The sequence below is a fragment of the Neodiprion virginianus genome, chromosome 6 (assembly GCF_021901495.1).
Source record: "Neodiprion virginianus isolate iyNeoVirg1 chromosome 6, iyNeoVirg1.1, whole genome shotgun sequence".
Lineage (NCBI taxonomy): Eukaryota > Metazoa > Arthropoda > Insecta > Hymenoptera > Diprionidae > Neodiprion > Neodiprion virginianus.
In genome coordinates this window covers 20,111,379-20,128,613 of record NC_060882.1, presented here as the reverse complement: position 1 = coordinate 20,128,613, position 17,235 = coordinate 20,111,379, and the positions used below count along the sequence as shown (strand labels likewise).

General features: G+C 40.4%; 3 protein-coding genes across 7 annotated transcripts in view; 2 read left to right on the top strand and 1 right to left on the bottom strand.

Annotated features, from left to right (window-relative positions):
- Positions 1-6,262, bottom strand: part of LOC124306617 (furin-like protease 2) — a 60,314-nt gene extending 54,052 nt beyond the window's left edge. Inside the window, exons 1-2 of one of the 3 annotated variants that reach the window (XM_046767423.1) lie at positions 6,224-6,262; positions 4,534-5,080 (exon numbers count right to left, since the gene is read on the bottom strand). In XM_046767423.1, the coding sequence (XP_046623379.1) occupies positions 4,534-4,722 (189 nt within the window). In that variant the 5' untranslated portion in view covers positions 4,723-5,080; positions 6,224-6,262. Of the gene's footprint in view, positions 1-4,533; positions 5,081-5,732; positions 6,198-6,223 lie in introns of those variants that run through there. The other 2 variants (XM_046767422.1, XM_046767424.1) reach the window with 2 other exon arrangements.
- Positions 6,263-6,654: 392 nt separating this feature from the next.
- Positions 6,655-8,051, top strand: LOC124306619 (40S ribosomal protein S17). The gene is made up of 3 exons (XM_046767428.1): positions 6,655-6,762; positions 7,012-7,163; positions 7,741-8,051. Exons 1-3 carry the CDS (start codon positions 6,760-6,762, stop codon positions 7,982-7,984), a joined length of 399 nt encoding a protein of 132 aa, XP_046623384.1. The 5' UTR covers positions 6,655-6,759; the 3' UTR covers positions 7,985-8,051.
- Positions 8,052-9,086: 1,035 nt separating this feature from the next.
- On the top strand, positions 9,087-15,354 carry LOC124306618 (ubiquitin carboxyl-terminal hydrolase 3-like). Of its 3 annotated transcripts, none has more exons than XM_046767425.1 (6): positions 9,087-10,009; positions 11,566-11,713; positions 11,940-12,693; positions 12,863-13,105; positions 13,414-13,607; positions 13,973-15,354. In XM_046767425.1, exons 1-6 carry the CDS (start codon positions 9,922-9,924, stop codon positions 14,133-14,135), a joined length of 1,590 nt encoding a protein of 529 aa, XP_046623381.1. In that variant the 5' UTR covers positions 9,087-9,921; the 3' UTR covers positions 14,136-15,354. The 3 variants fall into 3 exon arrangements, with proteins under 3 accessions (XP_046623381.1, XP_046623382.1, XP_046623383.1); XM_046767426.1 differs by lacking the exon at positions 9,087-10,009 and adding an exon at positions 10,698-10,932; XM_046767427.1 differs by lacking the exon at positions 9,087-10,009 and adding an exon at positions 11,002-11,181.
- The last annotated feature ends 1,881 nt before the right edge of the window (positions 15,355-17,235 follow it).

Genomic DNA, 17,235 nt, shown 5'->3' with positions numbered 1-17,235 from the left:
CAAGTTTGTAATTAAAATAAAAAAGAAAAAAAAATGACAGAACTCCACGATATCGAGGAAAAGCAAAAACAATACCCCTGCAGTTGAAAGTAACGCATAGACGGTATATATCGTATCTCGATAAGGAACTTTCGAATGAAATATAGTTCCAAGTTAGGTAACATAACGTACATGTTTCACCTGGCCACCAGTTACGATAGCAATTAAAATCAAGTATAAAAACAACACCTCGGCACACATCTTTTAGAGTTTTCCTGTCATTGAGATCCTTATTCACGGTTTACCGTTGAGTAACATAATTCGACTGTGGTTTAATTAAAACGGTGTAATAAGATACGACTCGTCAGTCCACGTGACGAAATGAGTAAATAAGTCATGCCGGTGGAGAAGATTACCAAGTATGGAAATAATGGAACGCAATTAATGCTTTGAAGCCAAATGATGGGCGAAAGGGTGCGTCGTCGTCGTCAATCGAGATCGGATAAGTTTGACGCTTTTCGAATTCTCGAAATTCCCAAAATTCGAAAATTGCTCCAAGCGTAACGTGACGCGAAAAGGAGAAGCCAGAACCAATCATTGGATAGCACAACGTATCTCGTTCAAATGAAGTGTAACCGAATAACTAGTCCGAATAGATCGTAATTATAACATTTACTTTCGTCGGCTGATAATTCACTGCGAGATTTACCAGAACTCAACAACGATGACCTCATATGCGGAAAAATAAGATTCGTGGAAAAATCGTCATCTCGACACTTGGATACTCAATCCTAGAATTATATCAGGGCAGACATTAAAGAATTCTTTGTATAAGTTACTGTACATACGGAAAAACAAAATTCTTACTAATCAGTGAAAGGCACACAGAGAATACAGATACATATATTTACGCACAATGGCATGATCCTTACCATCGACAAGACACTGTTAATGGTTTTTATTTTAAACTTGGAATGATAAAATGAAGCATGATACTTAAACGGCATCCGCGGTCGATTACTAAAAGCAAAAAATTAATCAAGCTATCAGCTGTCCAATTAGTGTCTAATTGGGAAATATAACGATGGTGCTAAGAAGCGTTATGTGTTTAGAATGTAATACGTTTTTGGGAATAGGTGAACGAGCACATTTTCTAACTATTAGTACCGTGTTAAATCGAATCGAAATAACTCATTTTAAAAATGTGACAAGTATTCAAATCCATCTTGAGGGAATCAATGAGTAAGATGCTCCTACAGTATGCTCGTGTACCCAAAAAATCCTAAAATCATTCCGAATATCGATGACATCTTAAAAGAAGAAGTTGATATAAAGATGAAGAAAAACTCAATGGCTGAAAAATGTTCACGAAGATATTTGCGGATTAAACACGAAATCAATTGAAATTCTCAACAGCAGGCATCTTTTGTGTATCAAACGAACGTCTCGCGGCGATGAATTATGCTAATTTATCGCTACCGCAATCAGTCCATCAAGGAAAAGTGTTTTCCCAAAGCGTTATACCACCCGGGGGTTAGTAGATCCTAGATCTGAATATCCAGCTAGACAACTCGCGGTAGGCAAGGCCGGAGCAGTGATTGCCTACTTACGTAATCAGAAATTACGGCTTGAAACGTGCCGGGAATTCAAACCGATGATGGCCTCTCATTTGGAAATCTGTTCCCGAAGAGCAGGCGCGATAAGACGACGATGGTCGACACAATTTGCTGACCACCACACGTACCATGCGGGGATATAATCCGCGGCTAAAGCAAAGCTCTTATCGTACATTGCAGTAACCTAGGGCAAAGGTAAACACGGACACAAAGTGTAAACACGTTGAATTGAGTAGAGGAGAATTTCGTAAATTCTGTGTGTTTCTAACCAGGCGCGTATAAGCAGCGGGATTGAAATTCCGAATTGGAAAAGTTCCGAAAGTGCCAAATTCCGAATTTTGTGGTCGCGAAATTTGTAGTAAAGAAATCAAACTTTAACGGAAACTGGAAACATCAAAATTTCGGATAGTCAGAAACCAGACGTACAAAGTAACCAGAAGTCAACGTTCCGAAAGTGCGGAAATGAGAAACTTTAAAAGCTGAAACATCGAAATTCGGAATAATCGAAGATTTTCAGCTCTGCGAATTACTGGCTTGGAGAAATTTCATCACTTTGATCTTTCTTTGTTCTGGAATTTCAATATTTTTACGTTTGGAATCCCGGTCATTCTGATTTTCGGTTTTTTGATTTTTTACACCCACTCGTTAAATTTTGAGAAATTTTCCTCTATCGCAACTTGAATTTCTGGAACTTTGAGCCGTCGGATTTCCGAAAGTTCGAAACATCGTTGTTTCATAAAAGTTTGATTCCTTTACTTCAAGTTTCACCACCAAATAATTCGGAATTAGGCGCTTTCCGAACTTTTCAAATTCGGAACTTCAACCCCGCCCTAAATATAATGTAAATGAGTTGCAGAGATGTAGCGCGTATTGTATTTTTTTCAAACCCCCCCCTCAATAGCTATTGCTGAATAAATTTCCATTTTTTCAATGCGTGTATAACCACATTTCACTGAGATAACGGTTGATATCGAAGAAGAAGAAAAACCTCCAATGCTTAAATGTGAGAGAATTCTTACGAAATATGAAAAGTGCATAATCCATCCACCGACGATTGATCAATGCACACAAGCTTTCGCAGTGTCGTTACATCGAAGAAATGATCACATATGCGCGCCTTGGCACCGATTTGCTCAACCAGTTACTATAAACTCCCACGTGATTCCACCACGATGGCATCTAACTACCTATCCATATCAATGGATCGCACAGGTGACATCGTATTGGTTATAGGTTCGCGCACGTGGCCATAACGCAAGTATCAGCGGCAAACAACACAGGGAGGAGGAGTCAGCGAAGCGAATCACGCAGAGATAAATCCTCGAGTGAATACAGTGGGCGCTATTTTCTACTTCGATGGATTTACTGTAACGGTAGGTACGAAGAAGAGACTCAATGTACGACCACACAAGTGGCAGTCATCTATTTACGGGTCGATGATCCAGCCTTCGATGATGTTTGATTTACCGTTTAGATGTTTCAAGTGTATATAATAAATCCTTGTGTTGTTCCTAAACTTTCACACGTACTCTATAATATCGATGATATTATTCATTTCTCACCACACTCGTCTTGTCATAATACGAACTAAATTGACAAGATTATTGAACGAAAAATTTATTTTCTTTTGATATTGAAAATGCATACGTACGTACATTTACGCATATGAACCGACTCCGATAATTGATCATTTTCAAAGAAAAACACCCTTGTTCGATACCACGTCACAGTCTATTAATTGCAAGAAATAAATTACAACTCACTAAGGCGATATAAAAATATGATAAAAATACGAGCCTCCATTAGTTGGGTGAAAAGTGTGATCGATTGATAGATAGAAGAAAAGATAAAGCATCTGTTTCGAATAAATTGCGGAACATAAAGTCGATTGCTTTGAATTTGTCAATATTTTTTCTTACGTTTTTCTTTTCCTTTGAAAACCAATAGCGGTTAATGTAAACGCAAGACTCATTGACCTTATTTTCGCATATGTCTTACATCGTGTAACATACATTATAAATATTACGTGGTTATACATGTATATATATTGTACTTTGAAAATTTACGCAGTCAACATTAGTGATATAAATATATATATATATATATTCACGTATAAATCCGAGTTTTGTTGTAAAGTAAAATGGTAAACTTGAAGTACGTGGAGACTGAATGCAATCTTTTACATCGTCAACTTCCGAGTGAATAAAAGGCGAAAAAAGTACCGTTACCGTGAAAAGAAATACGCGCGGTTTAAACCGACGACTCGGAAAGAAAACTAACAGGTATAACTTGATGCATAAAATATCTCGAGAAGGTTGTTGACACGGACAAGATGACAGACACGTGTAGTGATACAGAAACGCGGCTGCATACGTACGCTCCTGGTCATTCATTTATACATTCCCGAATGCCGTTTTCTCGATTCAATTTTACCTGTCTCTTTCAGATATATCGCATGAGTTACGATACGTGGGAAATTTCACGACGATGAAGCGCCAAGAGCGAAAGGTGACGTGGCACCTGGAAGAATGAGCGAAATAGTCTTGTTTCTTTACTTTAACGACCGGTTAAAATTGAACTCCCGCAAATGCATCGCGCCGGCTATACCGTTCCGTTACTTCGAGTATACTTACGGCAGTGTAAAATATTTTGAAACGTGCCTCGCTGATTAGAAACTGAAAGTTCCGAGATGTGAAACGAATAGTTTAAAAGCTTTTCTCTCTATGTACCTGTAATACAGTGCCTCCACACCGTCGGAAGTTTAAACGATGCAAATAACAAATTCAAATCACGTTAAATATCTGCCAGAAGATGAATGAAAAAAGTGTTCTTCTAACCAAATCTCTTATGGAAGAAACAGTACGAGAATCGCTATCGCAGTTTTGTTGAGGATGCACAATTGTTTACGACTTGGTAATTTTAGGGAGAATTTTATTACCTGTCCGTGATTGTCGAATCCGTGTTTCTCCGCGATAGCTGAAGCAGCGTCAGGACCGTCCGGGACGTGAACGGCAAAGTGATTCATGTAAATGGTCGGTGGCCGGTTGTCAATCCGTGGTTTTGGTCCAGGATTCGCCGACACAGCCATCAGGATCACAAGGCACAGAAAAACGACCGTAGGACTCATGGTTGAAGACTTTTTCGTTATTATTAATTTTTGATTAATTGAAAATCACAGGTTATTAGAATTCGTTATTTTTTTTTCTTTCTTTCTTTCCCCCTTAATTCTTTCTTTCCTTTTCTCGCTTCAAATACAATGCAAGTTTTAATCGGAACGTTCACTGTATCGAAATTTACAAATTTCAACTTGAAACCGCTTTTCTTCTTCTCACCCGGTTCACAATTGGACACTCATCGAACACGACGAAATTTCGCTCATTGTCGGCACTACGTATGATGTATAATTCACGACCGATGGATCCTCCTTGTTTTATCAACGATAACGGTACGACGAAATTTTCATGAAAAATCCGAAGAAGTTTGATCTGAAAATCGACAAAAAGAAAGCGGATTAAACGTCATTATCATTGTTTACAGCAGCTTTGAAACACAGTGTCTTTGTTTATTTCTTCTGATAATTTATAATTATTCCATTAAGATTAGATCTCTACACGGAAAATTAAACCCGAAAAACTGTTTGTACATGCAAAATTGGAATTAATTGTAAGTGAAAGTTTGGAGGCATCGATCCATCACTGCAGTTTAATCGTTTTCAAGTTCGTACGGCGCGGTAAAATCGACGAAAAAGTGGGTATCGATGCCAAGAGGAATATTCCAATAAATTATGGCGTAAACACGGATGAACGATGAAATGGGGAAAGCATGTCAGGGATGCGATAACGACCCTGCCCGCCTCTCTTCGAAGTAGATTATTAAATAGAGAGGGTGCAAATAAAAAAAAAAAAACGAGAATAATCGGTCAACGTTTGAATGAAGCGAGAGACATTTGACAGATATATGCAAAAGCGGTACGAGTAAATAAAGCCGCGGAAGAATCGCGTGACAGACGTCAGAGAGCTGACGTTGACGAAACGCGGTGTAAAACAATACTCCATATAAACAGGCTTCGAAATAGACGGAACAGGATGTAAAGTGCATAAACGGAAAGTAAGGTTATTGGTAAAACGTGATGAGTACCGTGATGGCGAATCCCAATATATCGATGCTGATCGGTCGTCCGTTGTTGCGGTGGGGTAAATTTGATCGAATTGTAAGTTAGACGCGAAACGACGAGAGGCGATAGCCGGGGAAAAAAATATTATTAACATAAAAAAAAGTAAAATAAATAAATAAAAACAGCCCGATATTCCAACAGCGACCCGGTTATCTTTTGGTAGTTCTGCGTGACATGGTTTTTCGCACGATCCTCTCCCGAGATTCAAACTTTCGCGAACATGTGTGTATAGTATGATCGCGGCGTACTGGAACCGCCGAGCATACGTACACACCGATGGAAACGCACACGCGCACGCACCAATTCACCCCCGATTAATTGTCAAAAGACGTATGCGAACCAGCGACCGAGCTACCGACCACCGCTAGCCAAGTGTAACACGGCACTGACGGAGGACTGCTTCGCGCTAGCCGCGCACCGCGGGTCGAGGGGGCGATAAACAAACGGTTTCTACCTCGCTCGCTCCTCTGCCATTCGACTCTATCTCTCTCCACGGCTGCCTCCGCACGCTCGACACTCTACCCGACGTCTGGTTTCACCCCCTCCATCTTTCGATTCTACGGGAGCACATCGAGCACTCGGCGACGTCGATTCCTCGGCGGATCGCATCACTCGGCTGACTTATCAATTACTGATCATTCGGCGATCGCTCGGGGTTGGTTTAAATAATTACAAGACATCGTTGCACCGCACATGGGTTTCGACCGTTTCGACAGCGCAGCAAACCCGCCATTAAATCGACTTGGGTAACTTGGCTTGCACGCTGTTCGAGGCTTCGCGACGAGTATAGCGACATTTGCCGTGGCGGTGGTCAACTTCGTGGTTGGTTCGTCGGTAACGCAGGAAACGTTTTTGTTTACGGTACCCTGTTTTGTCGGTACCTTACAGTTGTACTGATTGTAGTTGTCGAAGTAGCCACGAGACCCGGAAACTCAATCGAAGTATTTCTCTTTTGGTCGGACTAGCGCCTTTTCCGGTATACCAGCAATCATGGTGCGTATGTAATTTTGACATTTTCTTAGCGTAATCCGTAAATTTAGGGTAAATCAGTTGTGGAATGTGCGAAGTAGCGGCGTGAAAATTGATTGGAAAAATCACCCCGCATCGTTGATGCAATATTTTTAGCTGCTTTCGATACGCGATAGTCCAATGCCTCGGGCAGCTTCGTGCTGCTAGGTTATGTAGCGAATGGCGAGTGTTTGTTGATGTATATTATAACATAAATGTGATTTACTATTTCAGGGTCGCGTCAGGACGAAAACTGTCAAGAAGGCCGCACGGGTCATTATTGAAAAATACTACACGCGTCTGACTCTGGATTTCCACACCAACAAAAGGATATGTGAGGAAATTGCCATCATTCCCAGCAAACCGCTTAGGAACAAAATCGCTGGGTACGAAAAAACATGACAAATCAAGCTCCGTATATCCTGGAAACCAAATTTTGTTTTTTGACAGTGTCGTGAAAGAGTATTTCATTTCAGTGTTGTGAAAAATGGTGTAACCTCTAATGTTGAAGACAACACGTAACTTCCAACGTCACTGGCAGTTCTTGGCTTCAGACTTAGCTCTGTACACTGCTATTAACTGCATATTACGCGGTGCCTTGAAAGATTTTTTAATAACAACCGGAGCAGCTTGAATAACACTTGTTTTTAAATGAAGCTGAAGCTAGCAGCTAGATTTAACAGCCAAATGTGTTGATCTCTTTGGAAATAGAAGAATGCAGTTCAGTTTTATTCTCATAATTCTCGGAAAGTATCGGAGATTCCAGGTACTTCACAAAATGTAAATTTTCAGCCTTTGCTACTCAATTTGAACAAACATTAGAACGTTTCGCGGATAATTCTAGCTGCTAGCTTCAGCCTTGTTCTTGTTCATGTTTTGCCAATCGAGTAAAAGATATTTTGCTGTGCAAAAAGGTTATGCCAATTCTGAGACAAGTACTGATAGAAAGGATTTTGATTTCAGGTTTGTTACGCACCTGATGAAAAGACTTCGCCATAGCCAGGTGCGAGGCATCTCGATCAAGTTGCAGGAGGAAGAGAGGGAGCGTAGGGACAACTACGTGCCAGAAGTCTCTGCTCTGGAGCATGACATCATAGAGGTTGACCCTGAAACAAAGGACATGCTTAAGATGCTTGACTTCAGCAACATTTCTGGACTGCAACTTACACAGCCTGTCGCCCACCAGCAGTTCGGCAGACGTACATAAATACACGAACACTCCGTATATTTGTCAGATTTACCTTTTTAATCAATAAAGATGTAAACTGACTTCATTTCTCTTGTGTTCACACCTTTTAAACCTTCCGGATTAATATCTTATTTTCATTTTTTCGACCGTAAATATGACTATTTTTCCTTTTATTTACATCGCCTATGAAAAGTCTTGGGATTAATCCACAGGAGAGCCAGATATTTAAGCATAGTCTGACCCACCAATGTTTATTCAAGTTCATTGGAATCAAATAATAAATCTACTCCGTGATTCGCATTTTGTAGATATGAAAATTGCAAAGCCTATTCACAGGTCCGACAAAGTATACTTTTCGACAATTTTAAATACTGCCAAATAGTTTTCCGTTTCCAATTCTAGCGATGTTATTTTCAGAATTACTAAGTGTGCGTCCAGTGTTCCCGTTCAAGAGATTTCATGCCAATTAAAATTTATATTTAGTGTGTTATTTAATAAGAGACATTTGCGTAATCGAGTGATCGGTGAAACTTCCACTCTAGACTCGATGTCTGGATAATTTGATGAAAGTGGATGTATTTCCCTATTTCTAACAACTGTAGTGCGTCAAACACGGATGTACTTTTTTCTTGCGTTTTAAATAGAATATCGATACCGGCATAAGCAATTGTTTAGAAGTCGTTTTCGTTAGTTACCGTCTTGCAAAGTACGCAGGTAGTTATAGAATTTCGCGTTGCATAACATCGCGTAGGTAATCAGTTACCCGAAAATACAGCGTACGCTTCGCTCGTAAGCGAAACGGTGAGTTACTTGTTATTCGATCACCCTCGATTTGGACAAGTGTTCTCAATTCAGTTATGCGCATTTATTGCTTTTGATACAAACACTGGTAGCTGAATAAAGATTGTTCCGTTTAAACCAAGTCCACAAAAAAATGGAACGCGAACACCAGTATTCAAATGTATTCTATCTCGCGGTTGACGATAGTTCCTCGGAGCGCAAATATTCGACCGATTCCACGATCCTAATCAAGAAACTGTAATATTTCTCACGACTTACAACGTGCGATATATCTTTCTACGCAATTTGCGTATTATAACAATAGTAGAACCACAAGGATATGCAAATAGCTTTACTAACACGACGTGGAAATAATAACAAGAGCAAACATTTAGAGACAGTTTAGCGTGTACGACGGTACGCTATTCGTCAAGTTTCTTATTCGGCCTGAAAAACCGCGAACAGGAAGAGGAAGATCGAAAATTTATCGGCAGGAAAATAAATGTACAATTAAAGAGAATGAAAAGAACTTTTCGCAGTTGATCGGCATGTAATTCCCGTCCCCGAGCAGTTTCGCGTAGTTGAAAAGAATGGAGGTGAAACGTAACGTATGCATCGGAGGCAAAAAGTCCGCAGCCGAGAACGAGTGCTGCTGTTCTTCCAATTTGCTATTAGCCTTTCCACGAAGCGTGAGGAGCTCGAGTGCCGTCGAGGCCGGAGGCGCGTTGTCAGAATCCAGTCACTTGCCCGGAGTTTCGACTGCTCGTATTCGCGTGCGCATTGAGTTGTAGGAAAGTTTCGGCGAAGGTTTCGGAAGCGGAGGACCCGTGTCGGTCAGGGCTGACGGTTTTCGCATCGAGGCCGAGGCGCCGATGGATTGAAGAGGACCGGAGAACACGCAATATCGGCGTATCGGTGCGCCTAGACGCCATAAGTCCATAACCTAACCCTAACCTAGATTAGAAGCAGACGCACGCCTGCGGAATAACGCTGGGCAGTGGACCAATCCAGTCAGTCCGTCGCCGCTGCGCGTTGAGCTCACATATTTCGGTCGCGGACGACGGACCCAGCTATGTGACGAAAGTTGGGAGATATCAGTGTATCTCTGAACGCAGCAAGGCCTTTCAGCGAGGGGGAAAGGTCCGAGGAAAGGCAACAAACAAACCCCGGGGATAATGGAGTGTCCGCACCTTGATCAAAGCGTCCGATTTGACGCCAACATCGAGGCAAACTGTACAAAGGATCTGCCATTCCTCTGCGCAGGTAGGATTCACTCACTGCTTACGCCAAAACTATTGTCCTTTGCTCTCGTATTTTACAACCTTATGCCGAGCACTGGCGTTCAATATTCGTTAAATAATACCATAAGCATTTACGCGATCGTTTTTGTCAAGGTGAAAATTTACCGGCCCCTCGGGCGTTCGGTAAACCGGAGCTTTGTCCGTTATTGCAAAATCAATACACGGCGTTGCTAATCAGCTGGCGTGAGATCTGTCATTGGACCCAGGAGGAACCGACCCGTTTTTAAATGTTCTTATTTATCGAACTGTTATGACATAACTGTGATGTTTTTATATTACTCAATAAAATTCAAATCCGATCGTCTGTTGTCCTACGATTTAGATCCGGTAATGTTTGAAAATAATTTCGAACTTCCTAAAAAGGGATAAGAGTTCATTGAGCTCGTTCCGTGATGTAACCGCGAGGCATAATAAAAGGCGTTCCCCGGTTTTCATCCACCAGTTCATTCAATTGTTTTATAAATTTTCGAATTTAACGTACGATTCGTTCTCTAAGGTACACAGCAATCACGTGGAGCGTTACTCGGCTGATTTTCGTCACAAAATGTAACCGACTTACATGGTTTTCAAAATTTCCCGCCGCAGTCCTCCACGTAAGCGCGTCGCGAAATGAAATACGTGACTTTATATCGCGAATTTTTTACGACCGTCTCCATTTGAGGGACAACGCAAAAGCAGCGGACAAATCTCGCCTTGGAATTTATTTTCCTTCTCTGGGATACTTTACGCAACGTTGAAAATTATAAATTATATATGCGGTTGCCTTTTTATTGGGATCATTTTTTTCCAAGCCGGCAATGAATTTCCTCAAAACTATTGTCGTTATCTTTAAAATAAGAAACAAGTCACGCGAAATTTGCGGTCACTCGTGTCACTGCGTATCACGTAAGAATATCTGTACTGTGTACAAAAGAAAAGAAGCGAAATATACATTTACCCTGTATATTGCGAGAGCTAATGAACGCGAGATTCTCATTTCACTAATCCCTGGATTTTCACATAAGTAGATGAACCTGAAATACGATTTTACCATGCAAAAACAGAATTCTTCATAGCGTGAAAATTAACGAAAATATCGGCACGCAAACTTATTGATTTCAGCGAAGCTTAAGGTGTTGCTGAATACATAATGAAGTAAATGCAAAATATCTCGCGATATCCAATATCTCTATTTCTATTTTCGTAAATCTTTATCTATAAGTCATTCGTGAACTTTTACTTTTAACGACGATAATTTAGTGACGAATATTATACGTACATGTATTACTATATTTCATATTCCATTTCAATTAAGTTCAGTCTATTCGTGAATTAGCTATGTTTATGCTTCACTGAAGTATGTCAATCAATACGCGAATGTATTGTGAATTATTCAATTTTGTTTATAATAACTTCCCAAGCTGCTGCTACTCCGTATATTGATGAATAGTATTGTATAAAAAATAAATTATACCAGTATTCTCCTCATTCTCGTTTTTGAAAAAACTTATTTCTTTCATGATTTGGGATAACGAGCAGTGTGTGGCACTGAAAAAAGTGCTTGGCTCTGTCTGCACTGCGGAGCTGTCCATTGCGGAAGATACGTAGGGGGCCACGCTATGCAACACCATGAACAAAATACTCAGCACTGTGTGTGCATTGACTGTGAAAACCTAGCAGTATTTTGGTAAGTAGTAGTTTTTAAAGTTGGCAAGACCTGAGTTGAAGCTGCATGGTACGATTCCAGTGTTTTAATATTTCACTTTTTTTTTGAAACTATCAGCTTAATTGGGTCATGGCTAGTGAATTGTATAAATATTTTGGGTACAAGATGAAAACAAAATGCCAAAAAATATGTATTGTTTGATTTTCTTGTCAACCACCGTTTTTTATAGAAAAATGTTCTGTTTCAGTTACTCTTGTGATGAGTATGTAGTAAACGACACACTTAATGGTCAAATAGAAAAAATACGAAGAAATGCTTTTCACAAAAGTGGACACAAGGACTGCGAAGATACTTGGAACGAATCGCCACGAGAAAATGGAACGGATTCGGACGCTTTGTGGAAGGCCGACGTTGTCGTGAGAAATCTAAGACCTCGAACGCGAAAGAGGTCCCATTCGCTCGACGGTTCCAGTGTAGAAAACAGACCTGTAGCAAAAAGAAAAGGCTCAAAAGCAACCAAAGAAAAGAAAGTTGTAGGGCTCAGAAATTTAGGAAATACTTGTTTCATGAACGTTGTATTACAGTCCTTCAACAACATAAGCCATTTTTGTGAATATCTAACGCAAATGCCCAGCCTGGAGGGAGTTGCGTTCAATGAAAACCAGACGCATAGAGGGCGAATTGTTGCCCCAGGAAGAGCTCGAGAACTTAGCGACGCTTTGTTGGCCGAAGAATTGAGGAAAGTCCTCCTAAGCTTAAGTTTGGGTGGATCGAACGGTCAGGCAATTTCGCCAGAATGCCTGTTTCTGGTTATTTGGAAAGTGGTACCACGTTTTAGGGGCTACCAACAACAGGATGCGCATGAATTTCTTACATACATGTTGGACCGACTGCACACAGAACTATTACAGCTTTTGCCTCGACTAGGGCATGAGCCTTTAGGTCTTAGAGGGAAACAAAGTATAGTAACTGCAGTATTTGGTGGAACACTTTTGAGCGTGGTAGGCATTTTGTTCCGCGTTCATTTGATGCAGGAAAATGTATATAAATAGCTGAGAACTTTCAGTAACTAAATTCAAAATCTTCATCTATAAAGAACTTGAAGTTTTCAGTACAACATCAAGAATTTAGAACTTTTTTTGTGTCTCTAAGTCTGTGCTTCGAATGTAGGTACACTGTATGAACTGTCGTACGGATTCAAAAACTCATGAACCATTCCAAGATCTATCCCTGGACATACCGGACAGATTTCACAGGCGAACGAAGGAACAAGAAGAGACGTGCTCTCTTACGTACAGCCTCGCTAGATTTTTCAAAGTCGAAGAGCTAGCGGACAGCGAACTTTATTTCTGTGACAACTGTATGGGAAAACAGCGATCCACCAAAAGGTTCTGGGTCCACAGGCTGCCCAATGTTAGTCACTATATCATTAATATACTTTTACCGCAGTTTGATTCAAATACCACAGAAAAAAACGCTTTCTTCATCCCAATTCACACATTTTATGGCTTGAAGCGACAGACCCCTTGTTTCAAATGTTATTTCAGGGATGTTTGAACCGGTTACCTTATTAGAATATAAGCTCACAATCAATTTAAAACCGTGTAAATTTTTGAATCACCTTATTCCACTTCATTAATGTAAATAATTGATCATTGAAGAATCTTTAGCTGAAATGAAATACCGAGTAAGTGATATCGCTTTTCGCTTTCAATGTGCAGGTGTTGTGCCTTCACATCAAACGATTCAGATGGTGTAATTCTCAACGTTCGAAGCTCGATACTCAAGTGGAATTTCCTATGGAGTCTTTAGATATGTCTGAGTTCATTGTTCGTGGTGTCTCTGGAACGAAAGTGAGCGCTCAAGGTAGTCATTTTTATGACTTAGCTGCCGTCATCGTTCACCATGGTTCAGGGTAAGTGATTATAAATATTCCAAATTTTAGTATCATTTAGGATATGTGATCGTAAATTACTAAATTAATTCAAAATTTTTCCATGAACCAGTGTTGATGGACCATGAGTATTATACAAGGATTATGCTTGTTATAATCATTATTGATGACGATCTAGATTGCAATTAAATCTTTAAAGTAATCCTTTGTAATTGTCTTTTGTTCATGCAAGCATTGTTGGATAAAATCCAAATTACTGGAACAGACTTTCAGCTCGTTATTTATAGTCATTTGGCACCACAATTATTCCCGTGTATTAGGTAACATTAAGAATTTCTTCAGCATTACGTTTTAGGATGGTTTCAGAATATCGCATTATGTTTCAGCGCCGGCACGGGACACTACACAGCGTTCGCCGTTCATGACGGACAGTGGTTCCATTTCAACGACAGTTCTGTGAGGCCTACAAGTGCCGAAGTTGTTTCTAAATGCAAGCCTTACATTCTGTTCTACGTGCGGAAGGAATTCTCGATCCCACCTCCTTTGTGACGTTGTTTCCCTCGGCCTCACCTTCGACCTTATCCTTACCCTAACCCTAATTTTCGACCAAGTTATGGTCTTCGTCCTCATCTCATCGTACTTGACAACGATGCGAAGCAAAACTGCTCAGGCCTTTTTATTTTCAAGTGGTACCTAGGTGAAATGGATCATTTGAAATAGGAGTAGTGGGAATAGTAAATAGATTGTAATATTAGTTGTGTTGTTCGTTTCACACTAAAAAGAAACATAAATTATTTCATCGCTTTGCCAGAAGCGTCGTCGAATTTAATAATAACTAACTCGTAGATTGTATGCCTCTTCACCGTTTCATCCTGTTCTTACTCTTTGACCTCCGTATAAAAACGATCAAGTCGCGTTACAAATTATGCCGTTATCCATTTTAGTTTCGTAGATAGGCAAGCAAATACTATATTTTTCTAGCTGCCGACGATATAATAAAAGAGTTGCCAATTATTTAAGTGACGGTAATTCAATGTGATATAGAAAAATGAAGGCATTAAACAAACGTATTAGGTGGTCGTAGAATTATATGTATGTGGGTGCTGTAAAAGAAAACGAGAAATAACCAACCTTCTGATCACGGAATCATTGTTATAGCCGCGTATAGGTTTGCAAAAGTTAAAAGTTCCTCCTTGTTTTTCTAGTAAAGTTTTGGATCTCATACAACGATCATAAGTCTTGTTTGTTTCCACTTTTCGCCCGGTTCACGTATTTTGGAAATGAACACAAAAGTTACGATTAATCGGGGAATAACAGAAATCGTGTCTTGGTCCTCGAATACTTGGGCCAAACGTAACGCACTCTTATTTCTAACTCAATATTAAAGTGAATTTGAAAAGACAAAATCATGTGAATTGTGAATTGCTTAATCGGTTGTGTGAAACTTTGAGCCAGCAGTCTTGCATTCAAACGGCTGTATTCGCCCCCCCTCTTCCCCCTGCCCTCCTTCCAATCCCCGAACACTCGAAAACTCTTATGTGATTATTTAAAGACTTATTTTTTCTATAATAATAATTGATAAGTTAAAATGTAATAAAAGAACGTTTTATTAAGACGATAACCGTTAATTAACAAAAATCATTCTTAATCGTACATATAAATTTACGCGAACGGACAAAATTAAAATGTATTAACAACGAGAGACTAATGTACGAATGATCAACAAGTAATAATTATAGAAATAAAAGAACAAAATCGTGAACCATTAGTAACTGTGTATCAAACAATCTCTTTCCTGTAGATTACTTATCTTAGTTATCATCGTATTACAGGCAATGAATGTATCGCATATTACTTCAGTTGCCAAATCTTTTTTCGGCTTGTCTAAGGTGGATGAGTGTTTTTTTTTTTGGGGGGGGAAATCATTAGAATCTCGTATTTCTTCAGCTTTTTAGTTCGTCACGCAGATCTGAGATATCTGTACTCTACACAAATATCTCTGATACATTATCGTGGATTATTACTTACGGTTAATACCTTCGACCAAATCAGTCCGGACAATTCACTTTTTATTCTAGAACCTCAGGATTCGCCGACGTGGTTTCGCACTGTGTTTCGAGGACTTAGTGAAGAAGTGACAAATTCTTACACAGCAACAGCCGTTTTGAGCAGTGGAATCTTCAAAATTATCATCTCTATCCGTAATTCTGAATTCGTTGGATTCATCGTCGTAAGAGTTTGCAAAAGTATTGGGAAATATTGAAGTAATTTTTTGCATTCGGGCGTAGTCTGGACTTCCATAAGTGTCCCCACCCTCGCAACAGTTGTAGACAGAGCCTATTTTCTCCCGATCATTACCAACCTGGTTAACCATTCGGGTGACGTTACATCTGGCAAGAAACATCGAGTATCGATCATCCACCGGAGAATTCCTAGGTGGCAACGCTGTCCTTGTTGGATCAAGACGACGTGCGAGCGGGGAGGTCCGACCGTCGAATTCTACGTCAGAGTCAAACTCCTGGATCCACAAATCGTTGTGATCGCAACCTTTCCTGGGCGTAGATTGCATGGACAAGCTGGTGCATGCTTTATTCTTCTCAGGCTTGACTGTTTTTCCACTTGATGCCCTGGAACCATCCGTACTGTCCGGAACCAAGCCGGGACTCGACTTGCTCGTGAAAATCTGAGACTGGTACAAAGAAGCTGCGCTTGAGCTTCCCTCACCAGATTCATATCGGCACTTTTTGTTTTTGTACAAGATTTTCACCTTCTTGTCACCCGAATTTCGGTGTCGCTTCGTTTTGGTATGGCCTAGTCTTACCGAAAATTTTCGCACGATTCCTTTCACCGTTGGCAGTAAAGTTCGTGGCTCTTCCCGGCAACCGTAGGATATGTAGTTTACACCATCGAACGGTATCTTGGCATTCCAATTGTGCAGCGATTCGTTGGAAGTTCCTCTCTTCTCCTCGGGAAACGGCGTTAGCTGACGCCCTGGACCTCGCTGGTCAGGTTCGAGTTTCTGTTCGGTATTGACTAGCTCATTTATTCTAACTCCTAACTTTCCCAAAGTCGTTTGTTGGGTTAGCATTGCAACATTGCGCTCGAGAGAGGCACTCTGCTTTTGTATCAACTGATCTATGCTCACGTCAGCAACAACCTTGAACTTTGACGTTTTCCGGCTCGCGCTTTCGGATATGGTGAAGGGGAAACGGTCCTGACTTTTTTTCACGTTGTTTGCACCGTTAACAACGCCTACATCCCACCTTGACTCTCCAGTCAAATTCAGCTTAGGCATTGACAGGAAGGACCTGATGGGTACGGGCGACGACGACGTTACATCTTGATGATGCTGCGGTACAACCTCAGACTTTGAAGTCAAAGTACTACTCGGAGAAGCTTTTCTCTCACAAACGCCAGGACTCTTATTGCTACATCTCGTCGACTGTGAATATCTCACCCGACTCATAGAGGCTTTTGTCGGACGCTGATGTTCTGTACATCGAAGCTGGGTGTCCTGACTATTGTTGAGATCTACGCTTTGTTTTTCATCTTGTTCATCGTCAACATTACATTTTAAGTTCGAAATAAACTCAGCTATATGGTTTTCGATTTGCCCTGTGTTCAAGGGAATGGCTTCGACAGCGGATTC